The sequence below is a fragment of the Lepidochelys kempii genome, chromosome 1 (genome assembly GCF_965140265.1).
Source record: "Lepidochelys kempii isolate rLepKem1 chromosome 1, rLepKem1.hap2, whole genome shotgun sequence".
Taxonomy (NCBI): domain Eukaryota; kingdom Metazoa; phylum Chordata; order Testudines; family Cheloniidae; genus Lepidochelys; species Lepidochelys kempii.
In genome coordinates, this window is record NC_133256.1 from 26,246,189 (window position 1) to 26,270,506 (window position 24,318).

Here is a 24,318-nt window from a genome sequence, read left to right on the forward strand (position 1 = left end):
TGGCAAAATCCATGAAAGTCAGTATGTACTGCTTTCCTCTGGGTGTCTTTTTCGGAAAAGGACCCAGAATATCCACAGCTACTCGCTGAAATGGAACTTCAATGATGGGGAGTGGCTGGAGAGGAGCTTTGACCTGGTCTTGGGGTTTTCCCACTCTTTGGCACACCTCACAAGACTGGACATAGGTAGAAACATCCTTGCCCATTCCCTCCCAGTGGAATGACCCCCCCAAACGGTCTTTGGTCCTGTTCACCCCAGCATGGCCACTAGGGTGATCATGGGCTAAGCTCAAGAGCTTGGCCCGGTATTTAGTTGGAACTACCAACTGTCTCTGAGGATGCCAGTCTTCCTGGTGTCCACCAGAAAGAGTTTCCTTGTATAAAAGTCCTCTTTCTACAACAAACCTGGATTGATTAGAAGAGCTGAGAGGCGGTGGGTTGCTCCGTGCCGCCGTCCAAGCTCTCTGGAGGCTTTCATCTGCTTCCTGTTCGGTCTGGAACTGTTCCCTTGATGCTGGAGACATCAGTTCCTCATGGGATTGTGGACCTAGGCTTGGTCCCTCTGGAAGCGATATAGGGGATGGAGCTGTTTCTGTTGACTGTGAACCGCTCTCCGCTGGTGCACTATGTTGGGATTCAGGCTCCGGCTGAGCCTCTTGTGTAGGGTTATCGGCTGCTGCCAGTTCAGGTTCAGTGGGGCCCTCTGGCGTTGAGGTTGCAAGTACTGTACTCCGTGTTGGCACGGGGTCTGGTGTTGGTTGTTTGGCTGGTTCCGGTTCTGGGACTGGTTCCGTCTGGGTCTCTGGGACTGGATCCATTACTGCTGTTGCAGACATTGGCCTGGGGTCCGGGTCCATCACCTCTGACTGGGTCCTGATAAAAGTTTCCGGAACAGAGCTAGGCCTCACGGCTTGTTTAGCCTGGCTGCGGGTGACCATTCCCACCCTCTTGGCCTGCTTCACATGATTGGCCAAGTCTTCCCCCAACAGCATGGGGATGGGATAATCATCATAGACTGCAAAAGTCCACATTCCTGACCAGCCCTTGTACTGGACAGGCAACTTGGCTGTAGGCAAATTGAAAGAGTTGGACTTGAAGGGTTGAATCGTCACTTGGATCTCTGGGTTGATTAAATTGGGGTCCACTAAGGAAGCATGGATAGCTGACACTTGTGCTCCGGTGTCCCTCCACGCGGTGACCTTCTTCCCGCCCACACTCACAGTTTCCCTCCGCTCCAAGGGTATCTGGGAGGTATCTGGGCCTGTGGACCTCTGGTGTGATTCCGGTGCAATGAACTGTAATCTGTTGGGGTTCTTGGGGCAGTTGGCCTTTACATGCCCCAGCTCGTTACATTTAAAACATCGTCCAGCTGACGGGTCACCGGGGCGAGGTGGGTTGCTGGAGAACGGGGTGGTGGGACGATAAGGGGTCTGGAGGGTTCTTTGGGAGGTAGGTGGGGCTTTGGGCGGCCCCCGGTAATAGGGTGTGGTCTGGGGTGGTCCCTTCTGGTCTCCGCTCCAACTGCGACCAGTTTTCTTCTTCTCTGCCACCTCCACCCATCTGGCTCCAATCTCTCCTGCCTCGATTACAGTTTTGGGTTTCCCATCTAGGATGTATCTTTCTATTTCCTCAGGAACACCCTCTAAGAATTGTTCCATTTGCATTAGGAAGGGCAAATTTACTGGAGATTCAACACTTGCTCCTGATATCCAGGCATCCCAATGTTTCACAATGTGGTAGGCATGTCGGGTAAATGACATGTCTGGTTTCCACCTTAGGGCTCGGAACCTCCGACGAGACTGCTCGGGTGTTATCCCCATTCTGACTCTCGCCTTGGATTTAAACAGTTCATACTTGTTCATATGTTCTTTAGGCATTTCAGCTGCCACCTCAGCTAAGGGTCCACTGAGCTGCGGCCTCAGCTCTACCATGTATTGGTCAGTAGAGATGTTGTACCCAAGGCAGGCCCTTTCGAAGTTTTCTAAGAAGGCCTCAGTATCATCACCTGCCTTGTAGGTGGGGAACTTTCTGGGATGGGAAGTGGTACCTGGAGAAGGATTGCTAGGGTTTGTTGGTATATTCTGCTGGGCCTTTATCCTCTCCATCTCCTCCACATGCTTCCTTGCCTCCATTTCCCTCTTGTGGGCAGCCTCCTGTACCTCCTTCTCCAGCCGCATGAGTTCTATCTGTCTTTCATGTTCCCTTTGTTTTTCCTCAGCCTGAAATTTGGCTAATTCCAGCTGTAGTCGAGCCGAGGATTTGGCCATTCTAACCTCTCTGTTTTTAACTAACTTTACACCTGAGGTTTAGAAATAAACAAACAAAACTTGGCAGTAAAATTTTGCTGTGCTGGAATAGAATACCTATTCTCTGATAGTGATTGTCAGCCTACAGAAAAAGACAATTCCCTTGTCTCTGCTCTGGGCCCAAATTAAAGCAAAAAACCTCCAACTACTTGGAAACCTGCTTACCCAGCCCAAAGAAAAAAAAATTTCTTTTCAAACCTGTGCTCCTTGTAAAACAAAAAAAAAATCAAAATCCTAAAAAAAAACCCTGCCACTTTTGTCTCCAGGCAAATGGGTAGAGCACACACCCCCTATTTACTTTTAGGAAGAAAAGAAAAAAAAAAAACCTCTGGGTTGGAAGACTGTGAATTTCCCTGCAGGAGTTAAGTACCCTGCCTCCAGGCAAAGAAAACCTGCAATTCACAAGATAATCCCCTTTTGTCTCTGCTTGGCCACAAAGCAGAGAGAAACCAAGCTGCTTTCAGTTTCAAAGCTGCCTTCTGGACTTCCTAAAAATTCCTTTTTAAAATCTGTATTTCTAGTTCAAAAAATCTCAACTGGATCTCAAAATGATTTCAGGTTAATCCCACCACTGTGCCACCATGTCACGGTTCCTCCCCCACTCTGAACTCTAGGGTACAGATGTGGGGACCTGCATGAAAAACCTCCTAAGCTTATCTTTACCAGCTTAGGTCAAAACTTCCCCAAGGTACAAAATATTACACCTTGGACTGGCCGCTACCACCACCAAACTAATACTGGTTACTGGGGAAGAGCTGTTTGGACGCGTCCTTCCCCCCAAAATACTTCCCAAAACCTTGCACCCCACTTCCTGGACAAGGTTTGGTAAAAAGCCTCACCAATTTGCCTAGGTGACTACAGACCCAGACCCTTGGATCTTAAGAATAATGAACAATCCTCCCAACACTTGCACCCCCCCTTTCCTGGGAAATGTTGGATAAAAAGCCTCACCAATTTGCATAGGTGACCACAGACCCAAACCCTTGGATCTGAGAACAATGAAAAAGCATTCAGTGTTTTACAAGAAGACTTTTAATAAAAAATAGAAGTAATTAGAAATAAAGAAATCCCCCCTGTAAAATCAGGATGGTAGATATCTTACAGGGTAATTAGATTCAAAAACATAGAGAACCCCTCTAGGCAAAACCTTAAGTTACAAAAAAGATACACAGACAGAAATAGTTATTCTATTCAGCACAATTCTTTTCTCAGCCCTTTAAAGAAATCATAATCTAACACATACCTAGCTAGATTACTTACTAAAAGTTCTAAGACTCCATTCCTGTTCTGTCCCTGGCCAAGACGACTACAGACAGACACAGACCCTTTGTTTCTCTCCCTCCTCCCAGCTTTTGAAAGTATCTTGTCTCCTCATTGGTCATTTTGGTCAGGTGCCAGCGAGGTTACCTTTAGCTTCTTAACCCTTTACAGGTGAGAGGAGCTTTCCCCTGGCCAGGAGGGATTTCAAAGGGGTTTACCCTTCCCTTTATATTTATGACACCATGTAATTACTTATAGACTGTAATCAAGTCACCCCTTAACCTTCTCTTTTTAAACTACATAGATTAAATCTATCCCTATAAGGCAGGTTTTCTAATCCTTTAATACTTCTTTTGGCTATTCTCTGAACCCTCTCCAGTTTTTCAACATCTTTCTTTAATTGTGGTCACACTACTCCCAGCAGCAGTTGCAGCAGTTGGGGGTGGAGAGGGAAATAGTTTTACTTTGTGTAATGACCCATCCACTCCCAGTCTCTATTCAAGCCTAAGTTAATTGTATCCAATTTGCAAATTAATTCCAATTCAGCAGTCTCACGAAAGCTTATGCTCAAATAAATTTGTTAGTCTCTAAGGTGCCACAAGTACTCCTTTTCTTTTGTGAATACAGACTATAAAAAAAAACCACGGCTGCTACTCTGAAACCTGTCATATTACATAGATGCTTAAATATGGGGTTTGCAGTAGAAGCCACAAAAGACAGGATGAAAACCCTAGAAGGCACAACACCCCAAGAAGTATATGAGATGCGACAAACAGTAAAGGAGAACAGGTGGCCAGGATATCATACCCATATTGAAATGCATTTACTTTTGGAAAAAGCATGCGCGACTAAAGGAGCAGTGCCCTGAGCTAGGGCAGCATTGCATATGGCAATTTGAGCCATTTTGTCAGTGTATGCAAGAGCAGAGGAAGGTTTCAAAGATTCAGTCAGATTTGTACAAAAGGGAGGTAGACAGCAGTGATGACATCATGACTCTCTCCTTGAGTCCAAGAGCATATCAGGTTCAGGCTGTTTGGGACACTAAGGAAACAAAGGACAACACCAACCTCTGTGCATGCAACTCTGTTAATAGTGAATGCCCTCTGCAATTTCAGCTGGATAGTGGGGCTTCCTGCAGTGTGATTCCTCAGTGTGAACTGGATTCAGACACACTCATTACAAAGGGAAGGCACAGTCTGCTAACGTACAGTGGGAGCATAATGTAGTCTATAGGAATATGGACCTCATAGTAACAAACCTGAAAAATAACAGATGGTATCAACTGTAGTTTACTTTGTGGCCCCTAGTTCTTATATTATGGGAACAAGTAAATAACTTTTCCTTATTCACTTTTCTCCACACCAGTCATGATTTTATAAACCTCTATCGTATCCCCCCTTAGTCTCCTCTTTTCCAAGCTGAAAAGTCCTAGCCTCTTTAATCTCTCTTTATATGGGACCTGTTCCAAACCCCTCATTTTAGTTGCCCTTTTCTGAACCTTTTCTAATGCCAGTATATCTTTTTTGAGATGAGGGGACCACATCTGTATGCAGTATTCAAGATGTGGGCGTACCATGGATTTATATAAGGACAATAAGATATTCTCCGTCTTATTCTCTATCCCTTTTAAATGATTCCTAACATCCTGTTTGCTTTTTTGACTGCTACTGCACACTGCGTGGACGTCTTCAGAGAAATATCCACGGTGACTCCAAGATCTTTCTCCTGATTAGTTGTAGCTAAATTAGTCCCCATCATATTGTATGTATAGTTGGTGTTATTTTTTCCAATGAGCATTACTTTACATTTGTCCACATTACATTTCATTTGCCATTTTGTTGCCCAATCACTTAGTTTTGTGAGATCTTTTTGAAGTTCTTCACAGTCTGCTTTGGTCTTAACTATCTTGAGCAGTTTAGTATCATCTGCAAACTTTGCCACCTCACTGTTTACCCCTTCTCTTTATTGAAAATGTTTAAATAAATTTTAAAAATGAGATGATATCCTGACTTATTTGTAACTGAGAAGGCAACAAATTCTGAGTTTCTGATTACACTTCCTCTTACTGCCTTTAATATCCAGTTCAGGGATGTAAATACAGGGCTAGTTAGTCTCTGTTCAGATCTCTCGACATAGCCTTCCTGCTTATGAAGAGTCATGACCTGGAAGTAACATTGTAAAAATGTCATTCATCAGTGTCAAAGGAGTCCTGTTGAAAAGGATGAATTTCAAACTTAACTTCAAAGGTTCGGAAACCTTACTACTTTGTGTTTGAAGATATTGTACAAATCTGCTTTTAGGAACAGCACAAGTACAATGGAAAAAGGTTTCTTCATCTCCTGAAGAGGACATTTTCTCATGAGTAGGCTTTTTTCTCTTTTTAGTGAAAGTAAAACTGCTGATTTAATAGGAGATGCTTTGTTGCTTGAGCTCTTTTACCATTCAGGCTGGGAAAGTCACATAACTAGCAATCTTATTAACTAGACTTAGTTTTAACAACCTTTTAGCCCTCACATTAGTCAGCCAACTGGTCACAAAGACCTCTAAAATACTTTTGTTGTTTTGGTCACATTCTGGAAGTTATTTCTGTACTAGGACTGCAGGATCTGAATGATTGCTTCAGTTTGATAGTGGGAAAACAATGGATATGTCTACACCAGAGCAGCAGGTATAATTTCCAGCTGTGATCAGGCTAGCACCCACCCTACAAATAGCAGTGTCACTGCAGCGGTGCAAGTGGCAGGATGGTCTAGCTGCTTGAGTATGTATCTGTGTTTCAGATGGGATCGTACTCAGGTGGCTAGCCCATCTTGCTGCTCACATCACCAGGGCTACATTTCTATTTTCAGCACACTACCTCAATCAGAGCTAGAGCAGGTATGTATATCCACGCTGGAAACTACACCACCAGCTCCTGCGTAGACATACCCAGTGTCTGTCACTTTCTACTGCACTATGTGAAGAGCACAGTCTGTACACTACTCAGAGATGCTAATCACATCAATGAAAAATTAACCTGCTTGAAGCAAGGTGTTTTTTAAACTTATCTAAGTGTCTGATATTGTAATAAAAAATAATGATGTTAATATATCAAGCTTTTCTAATTAAAATGTTTGTATATTAAAATAGTTAATCTGTTTCTGAAAATATCAGTTCACTTATATGTGATAGAGTTAACTGTTTTCTCTTGAATAATTAGAATAACCACCTTTTCTTTTGGGTAGGGATATCTGTGCTTACTATGTGCAATCTTTCTAAATACTCAGCTAATGTAAGTCTTGCCCTGTAGGATTTTCAGGATAGGTTTTGTTTAAATGCCCAAATTAATAGAAGGGTTCAGTCAAAATATTCCCTACAGCTGGCTTATCAAGCTTGACCATGCTGATTTTTCAGTTGCTCTCTTTTGGTAAGGCTGGACTCACAACAATATTACTGTAGTTTTACACTGGAGTAAATCCACAGAAATGAAGTTACACCAGTGTAAAACTGGAGTAATGCAGCAGTGAATCACGTTCATAGTTAAAGAAGAAGACATAGCTTTTCAATGTGAGAGGGTGAACGGAGAAGAAATATCATATGACAGATGCTGGTCTTCCTGTTTATCCTTCACTTTGGAAGGCACCCACATACCACAGTAATGGGTATGGTCTAAACAATATAGAATAGAGGCAGAGGGATGGAAGCGCTATCTCACAGCCCTTCTTAGGGCTCCAGCAAATAAAGATTGGGAACCATTACATTAGCTATGGGTTGTATGACCAAATCCAGGTCTGGCAGGATGTAGTTTGGCACTCTCCACACTTGGGATTCTGAGAGATGGAACTTGGTGGAAATGAAAGTTTACTATTCAGCAAAGCATGTTATTTATATGACCTACTATCAGATCTGCAGGGGAAAATATCAGTTTGACAAAAAATAATGAACTCAAGCTGCTACTTCAACTATATATTGTTCATATGGCAGCACTATTGTGTGGCTACTATTGTTGCATTGATTCTTCCACAGTAGTCCACTGCCTGATCAAATAACATGGATGGTAGACTATAATCAGGAAGTATGATAAGGTATTTATACTTGATAGGAGGTCCAGAATACATGCTGGAACCGCCATGTGTAGGGGCTTTGAAAAAAACACTGTAGCCTCCAACCCTAACTTCAAGCTAAGGTAAGAATCATGAACTGGGATTCTGTCTACGTTGAAGACATCCTTTAGCTTTAAGGCTCCTCCCCTCCTGCCCCCACCCCCTAAAGACCTGATATTTTGATGAGAGTAAATAAATTACAGTAATCTGAATAAAATATTTTTCCTCTCTAAATCTATATTTTAAAAATTTGTGTTTATATTATTAGAGCTTCTCCATGTGAAGCTGAGCTTCAGGAATTAATCCACCAAATTGATATCATGGTAAACAACAAGAAACTGGAATGGGAAAGGAAGGTGCGAGCTTTAGAGGCAAGAATGGATGTCCGGGATCAAGAATTAGCAAATGCCCAAAGCAAGTTGGATCTGAAAGGTCAAGAAGTACGTACATGAATACCATCTCCTATAAAGAAAGCATTTAATTCTGGGAGTTAGTTAATAGCATACTTTATAAATATGCCTGTTAAGTGTATCACATCAGAATACAGAACAAATTCTTTAAAGATCAGTAATGATCTCTGATATTTTGTATTAAAATGTGTTTCTGCTCTGAAAAATTACTGTAAAAATGTCATTGAGTAGTCCAATGTTTAGTGTGTCTCAGTTATGTCCAGTTTAAATATGTCCACTGTTTACAAGTAAAAAGTTGATTTGTTGGTTTTTCTAAATGCCAGCCCAGCTAATTCAATCTGGGATTTTAAAGTCAAAATGGGTTCTTTCCTTCTTGTGTATCTTCATTAATGATAAAGGTTTTCCAGGCCAAATTAAGCCTTCATTTACACCTGGGCAACTCCATCATAATTATTATTTATATTGCAGTACCAGCTAGGATTACTGATCAAAGATTAGACATCCTTTCTGCTAGACACTGTACAGATGCACAGTCATATCTGCAGAGTGTACATTCATAGACAATAGTGCAATCCTAGTGTCTCCCAACAATTTGCATATGTGTAATTCAAGTTTAGTAAAGAAATTTGGACAAAAATCCATCTTGCGAACTCTTGGGTATGTTGGCTCTGCAGAGTTAATAAGCGTAAAAATTAGCAAAAAAGATATTTTTGTCACTAATGAAAGCAGGTGTGATTTTCTGTACACACATGAAAGACTATCTGTTTAGTAAGGTTCTATTTTACCTTCTTCACTATCCACAACTGCAACCCCTTCTGTCATTCAGACTTACCTACATTTTGTTGCCACAATGCTTGTGAGTTTGTTTCATTTTAGTGGGATGTTTGTTTGTTTTTAAGTAATGCATAAACATGTGCACATGTGAAGATAAAAATGTAAAGAGGTTCATTGTTGTCTTAAATGAGTGATGGGCACTGCTTATTTATGAGGCCAGTCCAGCAAAAGTTTCACGCAGATGTGAGGTTCTGCTAGTTCTCAACTCAGCTACTCAGGTCAGCTGGTGGTCTAAGGAATTGCTCCTAAGACAAGATCTTTCATTAAGCAATTATATAATGTTATAATCAAATTATAATGCAAATATGCAATGGACTTTTTCGGTACAAAATGTCAAACTTAAGCAATTTAGTTTTGTGGTATCTAATTTTACTTTTTAATAACTTGTTAAAATAAGTACAATAAAAATATTTACCTTTGGTGCACCAGTCCTATTTACAATTTTGTCTATGTTAAATATTAGCCTCTTAGGAATTATTTGGAAAAAGTAAAACTGAATGTTTATTCTAAATGTAGGTAGGGATACTTCGACAGAAGTTAGACAGCTTGCAGAAGACTAAATATGAGATGGCTCAGGATTTCGAAGCTCAACTTCAAGCACTGAAGTCTCAAGTAAGGAAAAAGTCAGATTCAGTATTTTACAGTGGTTCAATATTTTCTGGTTAGTTTAGTAGATTTTGAATAGTTTTCTAAACTTACTTTATCACTTTATATTTCCATTTCTAATCATATCAGGTAATATTTCTTTAGAATTATTTAAAGACTTACTTTGTGTTGAGAATTTGGTTTGATAAATATGAAGTATTTTTGTACTCATTCAATTTGTGTTATCTACATTTAAAAATTTTATCCTTAACTATTTTCTAAAAAATGTTTCTAATGTATAATTTAATAGATGTGTCTTCAGGGATTTGTGAATGGTAATTTGTCACACTTTTTAACTTTGGGTGACCATATCCACTTTCATGGGTTCAATTATCATTTCTATAAGGAGAACTCTGAATCTACTTCTCCATACTGGACTTATTGTGACAATGTGATCAAAGGACATGGAGAGAGCCTCTGTCAGATGTAAGACCTGTGAACTATGGACTAGGTATCTTGAAGGGCTATAATCACCTAATCAGGGTTATGATCATTAGAAGCTGATGCACACAGGGAATCTTGATTTGAGATATGTCTGTATGTTGAAATGTTTTAGATTACTCTAGGTTGTCTTGTTTTTAAGTTAAGTTTATTTGTGTTATGAAGGCTACTGAAAAGCTCTGGAAACAGCTTTCAGATTCATAGCTCCAGCTATGAACAAATTGGTAGTATTCCATGAGAGGAGGTATAAAAACCAGAGGGAAGAGGCATCAGGTTGGATTCATTTTTGCTTTTTGATTATTTTGTTTGCTCCATATCTGTCCTTTTTCTCTGTTATTCTCTATTTTCCACTCTTAGCTATGAGTCTAATGGGTGTCAGGTTTACTGAACTTCAGTCCATAGTGTTTCTCAGATTTAACAACGTAGAGTAGACAGTCCTAGATTTGGTCTTTTCTTTCTTATCTGATGGTGTCTTCAATGTTTTCTGCTACTGGGAAAGGGAAAGAAACAAAGGCTTGGGCTATACTTAAAACCTATACCAGCATAGCTATGTCAGTCAGCGGTGTGAAAAGAGCCACACTCTAGTGACATAGCTTTGCTGATAAAACCTCCAGTGTAGATACAACTATGCCAACAGAAGAGTGCTTTTGTTGGCATAGATAATGTTATTTGGGGAGGTGGTGTTCTTACACCAGCAGAAAAACTCCTCCTGTCAGAGCGCATACTGCATCTACACGAGGGGCCTGTGCCTGCATAAGCTCTGTAATGTAGACATAGTTTGTTCAACAACCAGACCTCTTCACCAAATCAGCCTTCCAGTCAAACCTGAGATGGACCTCGAACTTGGCATGGCCAAGTAAAGAACTATAATTTTGACCTGATGGTGACAATATTCCTCACGTACATATCACGAGACCATAAAAAGGAGCATCTGTTCTTTTTTAAACTTTCATTTCCCTTCCTCAGTCTTCTCTTTTATCTGTGTTTGCCTATATTTGGTTGGAGAAATTGACTTGACAAACAAACAGCTTTGTAAATAAGCTGAGAATGTTTTGGTTGTCATCTAACTACCACTTTCAGTAATTTAAGAAAACAGTTATGAAACAAAAGCTGTTTTTGTAACTTACAGTGTTTCCCTGCATTGTAAATATAGATACAAGATTTACATCTTGGTGTGGTTACTGAGAAGTTAAGCATTAGACCATGAAAAAAAAAGAACTCTAGTTTTCCTTTGAATGATTCTGAACATATATATTCCACAGTATATAAGCCTAAGTCCAGTGCACTAGAGTCGGAGACTTTTGCCACCATTACCACCAAGTGACTTATACTGCCCTGCTTTTCTCATGCTCAAAGCCAATGGCATAAAAGGGGCATGGCCACCACATCTTTCTCAGGTCCTTCTTACCATCTGTAGCAAGAATTGGAGCTCCCCATTGCTCTTCAGCTTCAGTTAACCAGCCACTAGTCAGAGATTTCTCTAATTGTACAAGGTTCTGGTTATAGTTAGCCTTAATATAATTTAGTTTATTAGATAGAGTCCTTTCATTTAGGAATTTAGAAGGAACAAATCCCCAAGATTCAAACAATGTGCCACATGCTGGGCCGTGATTTTTGTTACAGATAGGCACAAAAGCTGCCTAATTTGCCTGGGTGAGAGGCATGTGAGGGACAAATGTCCTATCTGTACCCCCTTTCCAATGAGGATGAATAAACAGGGATTTCCACCTCAAAGTCCATCTTATAAAAGAAATAATGCTTTCCTCTGCAGTGCGTGACCCTGATCACAAGAGAACTAACAGCTCGGCCACAAGGAGCACCTTTCCAGCTGCCCCAGAGTCTAAGCCCAAGTCTGCTGAAAAATGCTGCTCTTCTTTTTCTCCGGTGGCCTCCGTAAAACTTTTTAAACTTTCTTCTTTATCTGAGAGGTGGTTGAAGTTTCACTCTTCACCCCACATGAGTCCTCCAGTGCCACATCAAGGTCAGGTCACAAATACTGACACTTACCAGCACTGTCAACTCTGTTTCCACTGGTGCCATTGAGCTTGCGGTCTTCACTGTTATCAAAAACATATTTGTTTCCAGCACTGTTGGGTCCAGTACCCCCAGTACCTGCAGCAGAACACTTGCCTCTTACCTTTCTTTACAGTCTCCACCAGGTCGGTGCCACCAGCATCATTTACAGTCACATATTCCTCATTTCCACTGGCTTCTTCATCACAACCCTCAACGAAGGCACTGTCAGCACCACTGAGACTGACCTATTCTTTTGTCTTCCGGCCATTTTGCCTGCTTCCACCAGCTCCGTCATATACATCCTCTATGTCAGTACCTTTAGGACAGCACCAGGTTTTGCTGGTATTGAGACTTCCACGAATGCCAAGTGGAACGCTCATCCATTCACTAAGGAGAGTTATACCTTCTCTTCAAATTTGGACCATGATAGACCTGTATTTCTTCCACAGTCTTTCAGGTCTCCTTTTAGTTCACACTCTAGTCATGCCAGAATCAAGGGGCAAGATTGGCATTTTTACAAGGAAGTCCTTGTATTATGCCCATCACCTTCATAGGCAGTTCAAAGAGTGGAATCCCCCCTTGGCTTTATTGCGCATCTTGGACTGCCCCAAGAGTGTCTAGACCACTGCTGGAGTCTCAGTGTAGGAGATGATTGCATTCTTCCTTTTTGGAAACTTCAAGGCAGGATCCTCCTACCATCCCTCAGTCCCCTTCTTTGCTGAAGCCCACAGAAAAAGGTGCAAGAGAAGAACACCTAGATGTTCCCATCACCATACTTCATCTTCTTCCATGCATAATGCCATCACCCCGCAGTTGACATCACCCCCTTCCCCACCCTACTCCCAATGGAGGGCTATAAAGTGTTTCAGGACCTCATGGCCACATCTCTAGGATTGCAGGCAGAGCTTGTGCAAGACCACCTACACAAGTTTTTTGATATCTTATAAACACCTACCACAAAATGGGTTGCCCATCCCATTAATGAAGCCTTTCTGGAACCTGCGAAGAACCTCTGGAAGTTGCTGGCCTCTGTCCTGCCTATACCTAAACACGTGGACAAGTGTTATCAGGTTCCCCAGCAGTAATTTGATTATTTCTTCACCCACTCTGTCCTAGAATCCCTTGTGGTTATGGTAGCCAATGAGTGTTCAAAGCAGTCTCATCCTAGGGCCACTTTAAATCCAATCTTTTAAACTTATCCTCTGTAGTGCCTTTCTGGCACTATCAATCGGCCTATATCACTATGCTCCTTCAGATGAGGATGTTGAATTATCAGGCACTGTGGTTGAAATATACCTTTATTAATTGGTGAGCAGTTTCCAATTGGGGGACAAAATTGCCTGAAGAATACAAAAAACAGTTCTTGGCCATGATCTCTGAAGGACATGTCACTGCCTGAACATCACTCCAAGTGGCCATCAGTGTGGCCAGCGCTACCTCGTTATGTACAGTGGATTGTATATGTGCACAATCACGTAGGAGGAAGAACAGTTATTTACCTGAACAGTAACTTTTGTTCTTCAAGATGTATTGTGCACATATACATTCTTCAACCCTTCTGCCTTCCCCACTATTCTGGATATTAGATAGGCAGTGGTGTAAAGGAACAGAGAGGGAAGCTGCAGTCACACCCCTTTTATGCCATCACTCTGAGCACGAGGAGAGCAAATGCTGCCTGGTGATTATGCTGGCAGAAGTCTTTGGCTCCAGTGCACTGAGCGCACTTACACTATGTGTGTGCACGACACATCTCGAACAATAGTTACTGTACCAGTAAGTAATTGGGTTTTTTAGCACTAGTTGTGGGGTGGATTTTGGTACAATTAAATAATCCATAAATGACATCAGATCTAAATCCTCCCTTACATTGTCACGTTTCCTGTTATCGCTGTCGTATCTTGGATGGCTTGCCATCATCTCAAGTTAAACATGATCTAACTTTTTCTCCAAATGCTCTCCACTGCCATCATTTTCTGTTTCTGCTAACAACTTCACCATCCTCTCTGTTACTGAGACTCTGTCACAACTTGGCAGTCATAGATTCATAGATTCCAAGGCCAGAGGGGACCATTGTGTAGTATGACCTCCTATATAAAATAGGCCATAGAACTTCCTCATAATAATAAATAAGAAATACTAATAATTAATGAATAATGAATAATTAATGTAATCTTTCATGATAGTTCTGCCCTTGAGTGTATTTCTTTCTTCTGCACATCCAGGCCATGAGCAAATCCTACCTGTTCCCTTCATAATATTTTTAAAAAATCTAAAAAAAATCTGACCATTCCTATCCATCTTAACAACAGTCAAATTAATTTCTTTCTCTCTGGTCTTGGGTCTTAGCTTGCCAAGATTGTCTTTATTATCCAGCACTCAGACCATTTCAACCCCTTTTTGAATCTTCTCACTGATTTCTTTTTGCTCTACATGTATGAAGTGCAAACTTCTTGTTCTGGCTTGCAAAGCCATACATCTCCTGGCTTCAGTTGCCACCTGCCCCTTTTGCTTTCTGCAACTTCCTTTGTTCTGCCAGACATGCCATACTTGATGCCCCGTTCATTACATTTTCCTTCTTTTGCTTCTTTGCCTTCTTTCATGCATCTCTTTACATGGAACATCCTTCAAATTCTGATTCACTAAGCTACCACTCACTCTTTCCTCATTCAGATCCCACCTAAAAGCGCAATTCTGTCCTGAAGAAGATGAGTATAAAGCCTCCCTACCCCAGATGTATCAGTTTATATACATGGCTAAAATAAGTAACCACATGATCTGATTAGTGTAATCCTTTTCTGACCTCATTTTGTTCCCCTCCCCTCCTCTGTTTACTATCCTCTCTTGTGTGTCATACCTAAACCTATAATGTGAATTCTTCAGGGCTGAGACATGACTTTTATTCTGCATGGGGCCTAGCATACTTCTGAGTGCTGAAAAATAATCTATCATAATAATATAGGGTGTTAATCCTGAGGCCCTGCGAATTAAGATTAACATTAACTCAGGGCTAAAATTCACTGAATGTAAACACAAAACTCTGGTGGCTGAGGGGCTGGCAGCTACTACACTTCCAGATTATTTGGAGAAGTGTCCTTGGTAAAAATTGTAAAATATTGGCAAATATGGTGATAATGGCCATTTTAAGTATGGCCCAGTTACTTCCACCTCAACCCCTCCGAGAATCCTCCTGCTACTGCCTGATTCCCTCCCTCTATTCTGTCACCTCTATTCTGTCACCAATGTCTTCTGCTGCTTAGCTTACCTTCTTCCATCTTGTACCCAGCACCTGAGTTGTTCTTTGTCCTCCTGTTTGCTATCTCCCTATTCTTTCCATGGCTCCAGAGCCATCCCTTCATTATAGGTATCAGTAATGCAGAGTTATATTTGGTATTATTTGGTACCTGATGATCCCAAGGTAATGGGACCAATATATCAACAGTTTTAACATTTAAATGCTTAATTTTAACACCTTAAACTGCTAAAGGTCTTCATGAATAAGTGAATATAAACCAGTTAATCCTTTATTCTGGTTACTGAAGTACTTTTAAAAATTGTCAACACAAGATGGCACTAAACAAATGTAAAACAATTCATATAAATACAGTACAAGAATTTACTTTACATGGTTAAAAATAAAAGTGCCATACAAAATTTCAATAAAAAAAAAACAACTGTGAAGTAAATCTGTGTTTAACTGGGCAGTTAATAAACACTCAGGGTTATATGAAAGCTTAGTCTTGTTCATCTTTAATAATTTAGTTTTAGTAACTGGTGCTTTGTTACAGAGATTCACTAATTAGAATGTTTAAACTTCACTGTATTTACCAATTATGACTTAAATAAAAGATTATCTGAGATAGAAGACACATATTCTTAATATTCATATCTCCTTTAATTTTTAGTTTTGTAAATTGACACAAAGCTATGAAAAACTACAGTTACACCAGATAAAACAAGATAGGGTTCACAGTAAAGAAATATGTGCAGAAAATCTGGAAACTCCATTTGAACTGAGCAATTTAAACCAGAAATTGGAAGTAAGTATGTTTTGCTATTATAGTAGACCTAGTTCATCTTCAGGATTCATACTTGGTTTACAGTTTCAGGCTGTAAATCACATAAGCATGTACAGTGTTCTGAATAAAATATGGAAAGAGCCGTGTGTTGACAGTGTTTTCTGTTCTTCAGAGGCATTAATTTTATTAACGCTGTTTATAGCCCTGTTAATATAGATCAGCCAGCTCATAAATTTAAATTTGAAATAAACAATTACTCTGTCCCTGATCTATGAAAGACGTATTATTCAATAAGGCAATGGTTCAGGAAAATTTTTGCATTCAGGGGGATGTTCTAGGCTTTTCATGTTATGGTCATTATTAATTAGTTGTAATAGATTTCAAGACTAGAAGGGACCAATCTGATTATCTAGTCTGACTTCTTGCATAACACAGCGCATAGGATTAACTCCTCCCACCACAGAGGATTGTTCCTGCCTGATAGGGCACATTACCAGCCCTCCAGTAGAAGTGTGGCTATCTCTTCCACATGGCAAAGCCCACACTATTATAAAATCTGTCACTTGGAGCCCACCAGAGTGGCTAACAGTTGTTACTACAAGAGTAATGCATGGTTTATGCATCTACCTAGGGCTAAATATATATCTTTCATGACACTCTCACAACCTGCTAATCTGAGAATGACCTTATCCAAGGTTTGAACATGAATATAATGCAACACAGTGTTACCAGTTAGTAAATTATGCAGTATAAAAAATGAATGCTTGGAATGTGTTCAGCAGAGTCTAGTTTTAAGAAAATAATTACTGTATTGAAAATCTACTCAAGCTCAGCAATACTTTACTAGTGCCTTGAACCTGTAGTCCTCACTTTGTAGTCAGATGAATATGCATTGTATCTGATGTTGTGAAGAAATAAAAGTTGTTTATATTTGCTTATATTTCAGAAACAGACAGTAGTAAAAGTATAGAAAAATTATGGATCAATCAGCTTCATAGGGCATAGATGCAGCAAAAATAATCTGATTGTTCAAAATTCATAAATTACACTGAGTTAAGAAAACTGCACAAATTCATCTAGGTCTCTGGACCCTACATTTCCATTTGGAAAAATGAAGTTTCTAGTCTGGGTTTTAAAGATATTTTAGGGTGTTTTTTTGTGTGGAAGTCAATGCATTGTTACTTTGATTCTTTAGCTGAAAAAGCAACAATCTACAATGGCTATGGAGTACTACTAATTATTTTATTAGGTATAATCTTCAAAGTCTAGTTATGAATATTTAAATTCTAAAACCTTTAAACAACTAACTAAAATACACTCAGCTCTGTTACAGAAATATGAAAATAACAGAAATTGCTAATCAGGTTTGGGTTTAAATTCTGTGGACTCAAGGCAGGAATTCCTCCTATCCCTTAAAAAATCTCAAAAAAAACATTACCAGAATGAGCGGCAAGAGAGGAAATGTTTCCTCCTTAGCTGCCCTCCCACATTCTTAAGAAAAAATATAAAAATTCCAGCACTGAAATTGTTCATCTGAACACCAAGAGCCTGACTTACTGCTGCATTATTCCTATTTTTACTCGTGTAACTCCATTGAAATCAAAAGAATTACACTGTATAAAACTGGAGTAACACAGTGGTGAATCGGGCCTCTAAGGTCTACAATAACTGAAGATATATGAAACTTAAAAAATGTTTCTAACATTTTACTTCAATTATTGTGCATGTTATTCCGCTTGCTCAGAATAACAGCTTTTTCAAGTGCTGGAATTTTCTCTTCTTGCAAGAAAATGAAAAACCTTTTTTTACATTTGCTGACTTATTTTCTTTCCACAGATTTGATTGTCCCTCATTATTAATAATAAATATATATTAATTACACAAGTGACTTTTCTTAAAGCTATAAAAAAATCTGAGTGTTCATTATGAAGAGTGCGCTAGTGCAACTTGGAGAAAAATGATTTCAAGGCTTAATGACCTTGTGTTGCTTTTTTTCAGGAATTTAAAGCAAAATCAAAAGAATGGGATCAGAAGGAGACACTATATCAAAACCATCTCATTTCTTTAGATGCGCAACGAAAATTATTGTCTGAGAAGTGTAATTTATTTCAGGTATAATTCCTGCCTTCCTGCTTTAGAAAAATATTAATTGAATCATGAGCTCAGCTAAAGAGCTGTTTTAATTAATGCTAAAATGTTTCTAAAACACTGTTTGCAGTGGTGTTGTAGCTGTGTTGGTCTCAGGGTATTACAGAAACAAGGTAGATAAGGTAATATATTTTACTGGACTAATTTCTTGGTGAAAAAGGTCCTGTATATGCCTATCACAACATAGTATATCTCATCCAGTGCACTAAGTGCCCGAATAACAACTATGTGGGTGAAATGAGATTATGTTCTCAAATTAACTCACACAGAAAAATGGTAAAAGACAAAAGCACCATATTGCCCCTGGGTGAACACTTTTCAGAAAACAATCACTCTGTATCTGACCTCTCAGTCCTCATCCTCAAAGGAATCTTTGTCACTTTAAAAAGATGAGCCTGGGATTTTAAATTCATAACTTTGATAGACACTAAAAATCATGGACTCAATAAAGACACTGGATATATGGCTCATTACAACAATCTATAACCCACTAGCCTTCTTTGTTCAATGACTGCAGAAATGTTAACTGCCCACTTTACCTTGAATGGTCTCTTACATGTTAACTCTTTATGCTAAACGATCTATTCCACCTTGTATTTAGCTGTGACCCTCTGAGTAACTTTTCCAGACCTAAAGAAGAGCTCTATGTAAGCTCAAAAGCTTGTCTCTATCACCAACAGAAGTTGGTCCAATAAAAGATATTACCTCACTCATCTTGTCTCTCTAAAACACTGCTAAATTTACCGTGACTCTAAAGAAGAATTAATGTGCACAAATTGCTGTAAATCCAGGAGAAACCTCTCTGAAACAACTAATACTTGATACTTGGAGTAGTTTTTATTTAAGTTTTTCTTGTACATTGTGAGTATGTACCAAGGTGAGTATTACAATATTTGGAATAGATAAATATGGGAAAATAATGTATACTCAGTTTTACTTTAAAAAATCATGATGCATAGAGGATCTTCTTCAGGTTCTTGTCTAGGTGGCATCTCTTCTATGCTATTTATTAATATACAGTTCATTAGGATGATCCGTACTGCAAGAAAACTTGCAATGTGAGTAGTGCAAACTATTAGTGTTCATTCAGTAATTGTCTATATTGATCCCCATTCATGAGAACAGTGCAGCCCCAGAATTCAAACTCAAAAATCTTCTAGAAAGTAATGTTTGATGTATCCGCTCATCCTTCTCTCCTTGCACTGATATCTGGGATTATAACGGTTGAAGTGGCTTGGCACACCTTCCAGTCGTCTTGACCACCAAAGGTTCAGCAAGGTGTCCTCTGTTCTCTCCTCATTGGCTTTGGGGGTTACTGTTTTGTTTATATAGTTACTTGGTCAGTCAATTTTTTATTTTTTTATTTACTTTAATCCTAGCACAAAGAGTAGATTTTTTGGAATCTTGATAGATTATACAACTATAAAAGCCTTCTTGCATAATGATAGGTTCCATGCCATGCAGGATATTGACTCCAGGCTATCAGTCTTGTGGAGAAGCCTGGCTGGGGCCAAGATCTGGGGTGGACTGTTCCCTCTCAGGGCTTTCCAGAGAGAAGGAAATAGTTTATATTTCTTTGCATTTATTTTGAACTTTGGGTACCCTGGGAGAGGTGGAACTGCTATGTGACCTAACTGGAGGGCTAAATCACCTGGAAGGTATTGGAAGCTGGATAGATCAGCTGAAGGCCCTGAGAGAAACAGAGGCAGAGTCACTGCTGCACCAGTCTATCCCATAAGAAGGCATGCTGGTATTGAATATGGCCATAGGCAGATAGATGCCTAAATACTTTGGTTGATCTAGCACTTTGTGTAACATGAGGATAAAACCTTGGGTCAGTTTATCTCAGTTTAGAAGGGTGTTAAGTCACCAAAAGATATCAGAACACACAAAATAGGGCCTAAGACAGTCTACAGCATGCCTTCTCACTGCCTCCATCAACGAAATATGCTACTTGTAGCTCTGTACACTTTTTTATGCAGCATTACTCTTTCAAGTGAGCTCTAGACCTGATGCCCAATTTGAAGGAGCAGTCCTACTGTCATTTTTCAGCTAATTCAGACCCATCTTCTGGATAATTACTGCTGCTTGTTAATCTTCCAGGAGTAGGGGTCCACATGGTCAATTCTTGAAACAGTGAAAGTGGTTACCATAGTAACTGATTTTCCAAGGTGACTGTGGATCCATAAACACTGCCCACCTTCCCTAACTTTCAGTTCAAGGATTCCTTAATTAGTAAAAGGGACTACAGGATGGTTGGAGGCCAATCCCATTATACCAGGGGTGGCCAATCTGTGGCTCCAGAGCACATACGGCTGTTCAGAAGTTAATATGCAGCTCCTTCTATAGGCATTGACTCCGGGGCTGGAGCTACAGGCGCCAACTTTCCACTGTGCTGGGGGGGGGGGCGGGTGTGTGCTCACTGCTTAACCCCTGGCTTTGCCACAGGCCCTGCCCCCACTCCACCCCTTCCCACCCCCTCCCCTGAGCCTGCTGTGCCCTCACTCCTCCCCCCAGAGCCTCCTGCACTCCACAGAACAGCTGATTGGGAGGTGTGGGGAGGGATGGGGAGGCACTGATCAGCGGGGCTGCCAGTAGGCGGGAGGCACTGTTGAGAGGGAGCTGATGGGGGGCTGCTGATGTATTACTGTGGCTCTTTGGCAATGTACATTGATAAATTCTGGCTCTTTCTCCTGCATTATACCTTCAACTCAGATCCCTGTGTAACAGTGCTTTCTAGAAGATTCTGAAGGTACAATTATTCCCCAGTTGAGTGGATCCAAGTGGGCAATCGTCTCAGAGAAGCACAGTTACTGTGTAACTAACTGGGTTTTTTATATGTGGATTGTGTGGTGTTAGCTTAAAAGTCAAGGGCAAATTTCTGCCCTCAAATGCACATACACAACTCTTATTGAGGTTAGTGTATTGGAGGGCAAAATTGCCCTCAACTAATTATTTTTCTGTAGCTATTTGGTCCAAATATATCATTACATTCACATTAGGTCTGTATCTTTCCCTTCTAGGGAAATAAGCACAAGAAGGGAAAACTCTTTGAGAAATTCTGCAAACTTAAATTTTCAGAGTTTCTACCACATTCTTCCATTGAGGGCAAGGGATTTGAGGCCCAATAAAGACAAGAGTGAAACATCCCTTGTCCTTTGGAGAAGCAGCAAGGAAATCCTCCAGCATGCACCAGCCTCTCGTGGTGCTCTATCCAACTCCCACTGTAGTTAATGAAAAGACCACTATTGATTTTATTGGTAGTGAACTGGACCAAAGGGATGAAATATAATTTTTGAATTTCACTGAAATTATTGCCTTGTTTTATAGAAACAGACACAGAATTATCGATTCCAAATCAGCAATAAGAACCAGAAACAGGAAGACGCAGCTACCTCCAGCCAATCCAAAATTGAGAGGGATGAATTCATTATTGAAAAATTAAAGTCAACTGTGAATGAAATAGCAATAAACAGGAATAAGTTACAAGAGGAAAATCTAAAACTGCAACAGGAACTAACAGTGTACCAAACACAGTGCCAGGTAATGACTAGTAACAGTATTTCTTCTCTATAAGTACAGTGGAATAAAGCTAAAGGAATTAATGTTGAAGCATTAATTATTGAGGAATACATTTTCAAAATTCCTTAGGAATGCTTGTATGGAGGATTATTATGTAGAGTACTTTATTTACAAAACCATAATGTGCTGCCAGATGTACCATCTTTTGAATGACACACAAGAGAAAACAAAAATGTTTTTGATATGCAGTACTGTCATTTATTTTATTTTTGTCTGTTTTATACCTCACACTTGACACCTCACACTTCACCAGAGAAACCCAGCTTCATTCACTGTATCTCGTGTATCAATAGCTTTCATGAATTTTGTTTGTCTGGCTTATGTGGAGTAGTGCACAAGATGCTATGAAATTGTATCTAAGTATCTAGAAAAAATGTATGGTAATATATTTTGTTATAGGCAGAGCTGGTAGCACAACCTGCCATTAGGGGGTTGGCCACCACCCTTGAGGCCTGTCAAAGTTGCGGTAGCCTATCCCCTGGTTTTGTGGGTTATAGTGCTGTCCAGAATCTCTGCAGTGCTGTATACTGCAACCCCATCTGCGATATACCCTTCTTTCCCTCAGCTTGCCTTCCATGCCAGAACTTGGGAGGGTATCCTCGGAAGGCAGTCTTACTGGTATCTTTTTTAGTTCTTCTTTGACTAGGGTCCCTATGGGTGCTCCAGTTCAGTGTGATTTTTGGTAGTAATGCCAGCTATGTAGGGCTGTGTGGGCAAACTGCCTTCAGTTTCTTCTCAATCACCTAGGCCTCAGAGTATTTAGCATGCCCACGTTAGAGCTGGTCAAGCTTGCCTCTAACTTTCAGTTAGTTGTAGTGTTTTGTTTAATTTAATGTAGTATTTAGTATTTATTTGCTTTATTCTTGAGAGTCTTTACTTATTTCCCTCAAGCATCCTCTCACCCTCTTCTCCTGGGAGGTCTCCCTCCATTTCAGGAAATATGTCAGGATCATCGGGACTCAAGCATGTGTGACATTTATGCAAATTATTTGCAAATGTCTAATTAAAGTATTTGCATGTATGCAAATTATTTGTATTTTCACGTAAACTTCTGCTTAACAACTAAGCAGCACAACACTTGGCAACTGTGGCAGGAGGGTGGGTGCCTGAAAGGTAGGTTGGTGCTGTTTTGGAGCTGCCTTGGTGGGGAGGTAAGCTGCAGTACATGGATTTGTGGGATGGTCAGGGGGCTGTATGGGTGGAGGTGGCTGAGAGATGCTGGGACATATCTGAGGTTTATGGGGCTGTTTGGACAGAAGTGGTATTGTAGGGGAGGCTGGATGAAGCTGTGTTTGTAGGAGTACCCAAGAGGGAGAAGACGGGGGTAAAGTCATTGCATGAGGGAAGATGCGTGGTAGAATCCTAGAATATCAGGGTTGGAAGAGACCTCAGGAGGTCATCTAGTCCAACCCCCTGCTCAAAGCAGGACCAATCCCCAACTAAATCATCCCAGCCAGGGCTTTGTCAAGCCTGACTTTAAAAACCTCAGAGGAAGGAGATTCCACCACCTCCCTAAGTAACGCATTCCAGTGCTTCACCGCCCTCCTAGTGAAAAAGTTTTTCCTAATATCCAACCTAAACCTCCCCCACTGCAACTTGAGACCATTACATTAGCTTAGGGAAGATAAATTTGTGGGGATGTCCAGGAAGATAGTAGGGGAGGTGTCTGGGAGGAAGAAGGAAAGAGCTGGAGAGGGCATCTTGGGAAAATTGGGATGAGCCAAGTAAGGGTGGTGAAGGGTTAGGGGAGAGCTGGGACCTATTGGGAATGGGGGAGAGAGGAAGCATGGATGAGAGGGACTGGCTGGTTACTATGGCGGGTTGCCTGGGGCTTGTATTGGGCCCCCCTCACCTTCTGTCCTTCCCACCTTTGGTTCCCTGCTCCTTCTGGCTGCTTTTTCCCCCACTGGGCTCCAACAGGGGAGCAGCGAGCCACAGGCCAATTGGCTGCCTGCTCAGCAGGAGCAACAGCAGCTGAGAAAGAGATCTTGGAGTTATTGTGCATAGTTCTCTGAAAACATCCAGTCAGTGTTCAGTGGCAGTCAAAAAAGCTAACAGAATGTTAGGAACAATTAGGAAAGGGATAGATAATAAGACAGTAAATATCATAATGCCACTATATAAATCCATGGTATGCTCACATCTTGAATACAGCATGTAATTCTGGTTGCCCATCTCAAAAAAGATATATTAGAATTGGAAAAGGAACAGAGAAGAGCAATAAACATGAGTAAGGGTTTGGGACAGCTTCCATATGAGGAGAAATTAAAAAGACTGGGACTAAGGGGGGATATAATAGAGGTCTATAAAATCATGACTGGTGTGGAGAAAGTTAATAAGGAAGTGTTATTTATACACCTTCACAAAACACAAGAACTAGGGGTCCCCCAATGAAATCAATAGGTAGCACGTTTAAAATAAACAAAAGGAAGTACTTCTGCACACAACGCACAATCAACCCATGCAACTAATTGCCAGGGGATGTTGTGAAGGCCAAGAGTATAACTGAGTTCAAAAAAGGATTAGATAAGTTAATGAGAATGGGTCCATCAATAGCTATTAGTCAACATGGTCAGGGA

The 24,318-nt window shown here is 40.5% G+C and overlaps 1 protein-coding gene across 6 annotated transcripts in view; it reads left to right on the forward strand.

Moving 5' to 3' along the window:
- DEUP1 (deuterosome assembly protein 1) overlaps positions 1–24,318 on the forward strand; it is a 97,032-nt gene that overhangs the window by 26,653 nt on the left and 46,061 nt on the right. For 4 of the 6 annotated variants that reach the window (XM_073337043.1, XM_073337025.1, XM_073336994.1 and 1 more), the window contains exons 3-8: positions 7,647–7,730; positions 7,916–8,087; positions 9,408–9,503; positions 15,896–16,030; positions 18,008–18,121; positions 21,488–21,700. In XM_073337043.1, the coding sequence (XP_073193144.1) occupies positions 7,647–7,730; positions 7,916–8,087; positions 9,408–9,503; positions 15,896–16,030; positions 18,008–18,121; positions 21,488–21,700 (814 nt within the window). The remainder of the gene's footprint in view (positions 1–7,646; positions 7,731–7,915; positions 8,088–9,407; positions 9,504–15,895; positions 16,031–18,007; positions 18,122–21,487; positions 21,701–24,318) is intronic. The other 2 variants (XM_073337015.1, XM_073337004.1) reach the window with 2 other exon arrangements.